The 8428-nt window shown below is 39.7% G+C and overlaps 1 protein-coding gene across 1 annotated transcript in view; it reads left to right on the top strand.

Annotated features, from left to right (window-relative positions):
• Positions 1-1320: 1320 nt before the first annotated feature.
• Positions 1321-8428, top strand: part of exoc3 (exocyst complex component 3) — a 19338-nt gene continuing 12230 nt past the window's right edge. The window contains exons 1-7 of the mRNA XM_058638492.1: positions 1321-1470; positions 2761-2927; positions 3415-3634; positions 6118-6290; positions 6538-6750; positions 7460-7638; positions 8400-8428. The exon at positions 8400-8428 is cut by the window's right edge and continues 88 nt beyond it. Coding sequence (XP_058494475.1) covers positions 2784-2927; positions 3415-3634; positions 6118-6290; positions 6538-6750; positions 7460-7638; positions 8400-8428 — 958 coding nt within the window. The 5' untranslated portion in view covers positions 1321-1470; positions 2761-2783. The remainder of the gene's footprint in view (positions 1471-2760; positions 2928-3414; positions 3635-6117; positions 6291-6537; positions 6751-7459; positions 7639-8399) is intronic.

The following is an 8428-nucleotide window of genomic DNA, read 5'->3' as shown; positions in this document are numbered from 1 at the left end:
TTACCAAGTCCTTAAAAGATGCAAAAGTGTCCTTTTGAGGTGCTGTCTGTTGGTCCAGGAACAGTAGATGGTTGACTGTGTTTCTGTTGTCTGTGGCTCAGGTTCCTCCTTACAAAGTTAGCTACTTAGAGCTAACCTGGCTCTGGATCCTTGGTTGATCCTTAGGCAGGCTCTGGTGTCGCTGCCTCTGATGGGAGGATAGCAGGCTGCTGTGAGTGGGCCTGCTCGAAGATCAGCAGTGAGGGTTCTCTTGCTGCTGGAAGCTTGTTAAGCTCTGTGCTGAAGGGTCTTCAGTCGAAGAGCTGACTTCTGTGTCCTTCCTGCACCCAGAAGGGCAGGGGAGAGGAGAGGAGCATGTGTCCTCCGGTGAGATGGAGAAGAGAAGAGCAAAGAGAAGAAAGAAGGAGGGGAAACCTGGCTTTTGTATTGCCTGTTACATGGGGTCACATGTCACAAAGTGACCACTGAGGTGGGTTTCCCACTGATGTGTGGAAGATAAGGGGTCTTTATTGAGCTTGGTTTTGACACCTGACTTGTAACCAAATAAAATCCCTTTGTTCGGTAGGAGTCCTGTGTCAGTGGGGTCTTTTCCTGCATTATCTATAGTTCATAAGAAGGAAGCCTGACAAAAACGACACGCGGCCCTGTACTGTACACGACACGCATGATAATACACGGTCTGTTGAGCAAGGTGCGCAATCTTCATCTTGCGTGTAGGAATGAGCAAGACTTATCTTTAGCCAACAAGCATATTTATTTATCTTTTGTAAGTGTAACATTCAGGTGGAGTGAACATCCACTAGCCCGATCTCGCAGCCGCGTCAACATAGAAGAACAACACATTTCCGGGGGAAGTGACAAATCACAACAAGAGAGCCTTCAAATTAAAAGCCCTGGAGTAAAGGCGTCATCATACAACAATATTTAACACGGTCCAGTACTGTACACGACTCGCGTGATAATACACGGTCCAGTACTGTACATGACACATGTGATAATACACGGCCCTGTACTGTACATGATACACGTGATAATGCACGACCCTGTACTGTACATGATACACGTCTATTGATGACTGCACGTAGATTTCAATGTAGGTTCTTTGGCTCTTTTTGATGAAAATGAGGTTGTGGCTTGTTGTCTACATCATTATTTATGACAGTTTGAAGCTTGTCATATTACAGTATTCAAATTTAAAACATACGTGAAACATTAATAGTGTAATGATAACATGTCTCTAATACATGCCTCCCACCGGAGGGAGGCACCAACGTGACACAAGACTTCCACTCAGTGTGTAGAAGAGCAGGAAATGCTTAGAAGAAGAAACTGGGTGGAAGGGCGGAGCTTAAAGCAGGAAGTGAAAGGGACGATAACTGACAATAATAAACAAACTCTGCTTCCAAATACTAACGATCATTTCACAGACATGGATTCATAATCTTCACGTTTGTTCATTACAATTCTGAGGTGAGTTTCTCAGTGTAAATGAGATTGTTTTCACAGGTGATCGTGTAGCGTTCAACTCAACCCTTCCGATGTTAGCTTAGCCTATGCTTTGAAATGCTGAGAGACTGAAGATAGTCCTGTAGAATCAGGATATATGAATGTTTTATTGGACACGTTTTATATTAGACTGAACAGTATGTTGTTGAAACGAAACGACATTCCGTTAACTTCCTGCAAATTTGTTAGCAGTTAGTTTTATACGTCTTATCTTTCATTATTCGATGCTACATTCAAAGTCGTGACGCTGACTTTATTACCATAGTGCTGGTGCTACATAGAGCACAGCTGTGTGTGTGTGTGATACAGACACATTTACTTATATACCAAACACCCGTGGAACTCAGCCAGACCTTTATTTTTAAATTGTCAGGAAAGGAAATGTGTCTGTGAGGATTCCTCTCCCAGCTTAAACTGTGTCAATGTTGTTTTTAATTTACTAACCACTGCATACATAGTTGTCTCATGGAGATCTTGATTATTTCAACTTCTTCTCTCTGTTCTGATTGCAGTGATGGATGTTGCCATACAGAGCTCATATTTGTGTTTTTCAGATTGCACTTATTTATTTCCATAAGTTTTGTTACATTGAAATGTAAATCCTATGCATGTTGCATATGAAGCTCTTTGCTTCACCTATGTCAGTGAGCAGGTGAAGACAACATTGTCCCCTGTACAGGGCATATGTATTTTAGTCATCACCCAGTAGGGGTGGGCAATATAAGCAAAACATCAGATATGTTTTTGGATTTTGATGATAATGATAATTAGTCGTTATCCTTTAGAAATTAGATTCTAATTGTTTAAGTCATTAAGTTAACCAAACCTGTGTTCCCTGGTTTTCTCCCTATTAGCATAACCACATTACTGCCGCTAACCATTGTGGCAGGGAGGATGCTAGTGAGAGGCCATGTGATCATGTAGACCCACTAGTGGTCAGGTGATACTGAATCTTGTTCACTGCTGTGGCTAGTAGAGCATCTGCTGCACGCATACAGTCAATGTGTGTGTGAAGTGTGTGTTTCATTGGTTTTTGGGAAATCATTTTAAAAAAACTTGCTAATGTTAATTTGCATACCTTTAAAACGTCAATCATGGTATTGTCTTAAACGATGTATACGTTACCACATATAGGAAGGCTGTGTCACAGCTGTTTCTTTATATTTTCTGGCCATAGGTGTAGGGCTGATGAACATTAAATTATTGTTTGTTCCCAAGGCAGACGTGTAACCATCTTTGTTTTTTTAATTTTAGGTAAGGGAACTTTTGGAGACACTATGGAGGAGACAAGTCGTGAGGCAGTTGCCACTGCAGTGCAGCGTGTGGCAGGAATGCTGCAGAGGTCAGATCAGCTGGACAAAGTGGAGCAATACAGAAGAAGGGAAGCACGCAAAAAGGCCTCGGTGGAAGCCAGGCTGAAGGTGCTGTTTTAAAGACCATACAGGAGATTTTATTGTACACTATCTTGTTCAATAAAATTTTATTTGTATCGTATTATATCACAACATACATTATCTCTCGGCACTTTCACATAGAAAGGCTAGAGAACCTGTTTTAATTATAAAAAAAAACATTCTCACGTATGAATCGATTCTAGAATTAGTTGACGATTCATTTATTAATGGATTGATAATCGTTACAGCCCTATATTCCATACGCTCTTTATCGAATTGGGTCATTGGGTCCCATCACTCAGGAAATGCTGCGTTGCAAATGGCCAATCAGCTTATAGTTCAGTGTAAATCGTTGTGTTTTTTTCTTGTTTGTCAAAAGCATTTTAACAGTAACAAACCGTTGGGTGAAGCTGTAACTTGACACAGTAATCGTGCAGGAAGAATGAGTTTAAAAATGCTCACCTCTGTCAATGACTGTAACGTCTGTCTCTTGACAACTCCCTAATGTGTTCAGGCAGCCATCCAGTCGCAGCTGGACGGCGTTCGCACTGGACTGACCCAGCTTCACAGTGCCCTGCTGGACGTCAAAGACATCCAGAGCTCATTGGCTGATGTCAGCAAAGACTGGAGGCAGAGCATCAACACCATCGAAAACCTGAAAGATGTCAAGGATGCTGTAGTTCAACACAGTCAGCTGGCCTCGGCTGTGGAAAACCTAAAAAACATTTTCTCTGGTAAGTTAAGTAAAGTTCAAGCCCGCGTGGTAGATGAGGTTGATATGGTCCCCGCCACAAAGAATATTGATATTATTCTTTACCCACTTTCAACCAATTAAAAAGCTTTGTTCCCAATTTCTGTTCATGGATTGAGAGTATAACTCCCTTGGATGTTGTGGCTGCTTTTATTTGTTGGCAAGCCCATTTTTAGAAGTTGCACCTGCATCATAATTAGGTCTGCAACTATCAATTATTTTTCATAATTGATTAATCTGTTGATTAATTAAAGATGATTCTGTTTGAATGATTACTTTGTTCTATGGAGCAAATAAATCTGAAAATATTCACCTCTAAGAAGCTGAAAATCAGAAAACTTGTTTTATTTAATAGTTGACTGATTCATTTAGTAATTGATTAATCAAATAAACTGCAGCTTTAATCATAATTGGTTTTGTCCTTGATCATGTATTGGTTGAATGCTATGCTTTTACTTATTGGTTGTTTGGGACACTTCTATTATGCCTGTTTTTATTGGTGAAACTTTTACCTTGTTGTGCTGCTGCCTTCTTCTGCCAGGTCAACTTTTGCCTTGTAAAATAAAGGACTTATATAAAATTGGCCACTGGGCTTCCATACCACCTCAGCAGTGCCACACACTGATCACCTCCATGCCACGCCCCAATTAAGGCAGTAATTAAAGCAAAAGGAGCGCAAACCAAGTATTGAGTACATATAAATGAACATACTTTCAACAAGCCCAATAATTCAATTACATTTTTTTTTTAAATTGAATCTTGGGTTCTTGTTAAACGTGAGCCAAAATCATCATAATTAAAAGAACCAAAGACGAAAACTCCAATTTGAGTGGAATTACTGAATTACGATATTCTAATTTATTGAGATGCACCCGTGTATATATGTGGTCGATTGTGGGTGTTTGTGGTCAAATGAAGACATTTGAAATCGTTATTTGGAGTTGGAGTTTTGGCCATCACAAATCAACATTTTCTGACATTTAACCCAAATGAGGAATCCATTAATCGAGAAAATAATCGACAAATGATTAGAGCTGCAATTAACGATTATTTTCATAATCGATTAATCTGGCGATTTTTCTCGACAAATCGTTTAGTCCATAAAATATCAGAAAGCCTTAACATATGTTGATCAGTGTTCGTCAAACCTGGAAATGATGATGTTCTCAAATGTCTTGTTTTGTCCACAAACCAAAATGATTAACTTGTAATGATTTCTTTGTTATCCAGAGCAAAGAAATGAAGAAAATACTATTTAAGAAGCTTAAACAATCGGAAATCTTGTTTTAATCATGAAAAAAGCTTCCAACCGATTAATCAGTTACCAAAATAGATTAATTTAGTAAACGATTAATCGATTAATTGTTTCAGCTCTACAAATGATAGATTATGAAAACAATTGTTAGTTGCAGCCCCAATATATGTGTGTACTGTGTATATATATGTACTGTGTGTGTATGTAAATATGTATATATATGTGTGTATATATGTATATGCATATATATATGTATATATGTACTGTGTGTGTGTATATTTGTATATATGGGTGTGTATGTATGTATGTATGTATGTACATACATATGTATATATGTGTGTGTGTGTACATATACATATATGTGTGGGTATTTATATAATATATATATATGTATATATATATATACGCACATTCACTCTCTCACACTCAGGATATGCCTATGTCATTAAACTTGTCTCTTTCTCTCCCTAGTTTGTGTCTTTCCTTCCTTCCCTCTCTCTCTCTCTGTATTCTCATCTTGCAGGTTGCGGGACCAAGATCCAGTTTTCGAGGCTACCCACATCATCACCATTATTATTGTGCTATAATTAAAAAGTCGATATCATTAACTGTATAAACTTGTAACTTGATACAGTTGTTGTGTATCTGCTCCTGGTCTCTCTCTCTTTTCTGTCTCTACCTCATCTCCCTCTTGTCCTTTCTCTCCCCCCCTTTCTGTCCCCCACCTCTCCGCTGTCCCCCATTTTTCCTTTCACCCCAACCGGTCGAGGCAGATGACTGCACATCTCTGAGCCTGGTTCTGTCAGAGATTTCTTCCTGTTAAGAGGGAGTTTTTTCTCTCCACTGATGCCTAGTGTTTGCTCATTGTGTGAACTGTTGGGGTTCTCTGCTCTCTTTGATGTTGTCTATGTACAGTGCCTTGAGATAATGTATGTTATGATTTGGCACTATACAAATAAAATTGAATTGAATTGAATTGAATTGAATATATATATATATACATATATATGTGTATATGTGTGTGTATATATGTATATACATATATATGTGTATATATGTATATACATATATATATATATATATATATATATATATATATGTGTATATATATATATATATATATATATGTATGTATATGTGTGTGTGTATATGTATATAATTACACACATACACATAACTCCTCTCCTACTGTGTGTGACTTGTGTGTACAGTGCCAGAGATTGTAGCAGAGACGCAGCAGCTGATAGAGCAGGCGGAACTTCTGCAGGCCCACAGGAAGCTGATAGAGCTGGAGTGTTCACGAGATGACCTCATGTATGAGCAATACAGAATGGACAGCAGAAACACCAGTGACATGAACCTTATCTCCATCTATTTTGAGGACGTAAGTGCTAGCAATTTAGTGGTTTGCCCCAAAACCTCACAAATCATAATACACCTAGAAGAAAGTTAAAAGAGAGTTGGGCCACAGATGCAGCCGGTTTGAAACATGCTTTAAGTACATGAGCAGCACATTGTTGCTGCAAAAACATGAAACTATTAAAACAACTGTTACCATTCTGTTTCTTTAAGCAATGACTAGTAGTAGTAAGTTTTGTTTTGAAAATCCGACCGAGATCTTTGTCTCCCAGGTTCAGGGACTGTCAGATGAGCTGGCCAAACAGTTGTGGATGGTACTGCAGAGGGCCATGGTAACAGTTCGTCGTGACCCTACAATGGTGGTGTCTGTGGTTCGTATCATCGAGCGTGAGGAGAAGATTGATAGACGCATGGTGGACCGCAAGAAGCAGACTGGCTTCATTCCGCCAGGGCGACCCAAACGGTGGAAGGACAAGATGTTTGAGGTAAGAAAAAAAAACAAATATTCAAAATACCAGTTGGTAGTTGGATTACAGAAGAATATTCATTTGTGCAGTTTGAGCTTGCTATTTTGTGGTCCTTCTCTTGTTTCCTCATCTGTTTGTGATTATTTTACCGCGTGCTCTTTTTAAATTTAATTATGCATCCCCACTAAACGTTTAAAGATGTGTTTCCTTTAGTTATTACTTATTAAACCCCTTCTCCAAAAGGTGATCCTCGACCCAGATGTTTTAGCTGATTACCGACCTAGATCAAATCTTCCCACATTTCTAAAGTCATAGAAAGTAGGGCTGCACGATGTATTGGTTGAGCATCACCATCGTAATGTTCACATGTGTGATAGTCATATCGCAGGACGTGCAATGTTTTCTTCAGAAAAGCATCTCTGAACCAGCTCTTTGCTCTGCTCTCTCTCGCTCTCTGAGCAGTCAGCTCACACTCAGCCCCTCCCCTCTATGCACATGCTGTCCCTCACAACCACGCTGAAGATGAACGATAAACAAGAGGGAGAGACTGTGGGCATTGTGTTACTGTCAGCACTGAGGTGCAGTTATAGAGCTATATATTATATTTTTAAGCTTTTTATAATCCATAGTATAGTCCAGAGTTTACTTGAGCTTCATCTTAGGTCCATCTGGGGAGCCATCCATCCTCTGCCCCCTAACAAATTAACCGTTGCTGTGTCTGTTTCAGGTGTTGGAGGGAACAGTCAGCACTCGCATCGAGAGCACCCAGGCTGTGACCAGAGAGGCTGATAAAATGTGGCTGGTGCGTCTTTTAGAAATAACTAGGAAATATGTTCTGGATGACCTCATCGTTGTCAAGAACCTCATGGTGCAGTGCTTTCCTCCTCACTACGACACTTTCAACAGGTAATGGAAAAACAGCACTCTGCTGTCTGTCCGTCACAAGTCCACATGCACTTAAAACTGTGAGTGCTTTCCTTATTGTAGAATGTAGCCAGAAGCAGCAGATTTCATTAAGATGTTTTGGTAAGTTTGAATAACGGATGCATGAGGTTGACCTCTGAATGGTTACACATCTCATACGTTTGCAGATTATTTTACAGACTTACAATTCAAATTATGTTCACACATTTGCAGACAGATTTAAATACTAGGTACGAGCAGATATGATACTCAGTATCAGTCTGATACTGGTCAAAATATCAGACACATGCTTCATCATGTGCAGACTGTACAAATGCAAAAGTAGCTTGCACTAATGTGTTAAGAGCTTTGTTGTGTAAAAGGTCTAAAATGACAGTGTCGGACTGATACTGGCAGATGCTGGAGTTTGTGATACTGGTATCGTATCGGAGAAGGAAAAGTGGTATCGTGTCATCCCTACTAAATACATAGTGCATGACTACCATGGCCACATAAAACGACATTGCATGTTCATTATGTATTAAACCACTGATAGAATTAGAATAGTATAAAATGAATCATTTTTGCACACACACCCGGGATAGTGATGGTGAATTTGTGGTCCTCATTGGGCTCAGGGAGCATTGGGGGGATTGCTGCCTTGCTCAGGGTTATGCCAACCCTTGGCCCGTCCTGGGAGTGAACAGCGACCTTCCAGTTACTGATGCACAGAGGCGGAATTTTTACGTGTCTGTTTGTTTCAGGTTTTTCCGTCTCTACCACAATGCTGTGT

This window comes from Solea solea, chromosome 1, assembly GCF_958295425.1.
Source record: "Solea solea chromosome 1, fSolSol10.1, whole genome shotgun sequence".
Classification (NCBI taxonomy): Eukaryota; Metazoa; Chordata; class Actinopteri; order Pleuronectiformes; family Soleidae; genus Solea; species Solea solea.
The sequence above is the reverse complement of the archived record's forward strand: the minus strand, read 5'-3'. Positions and strand labels throughout refer to the sequence as shown.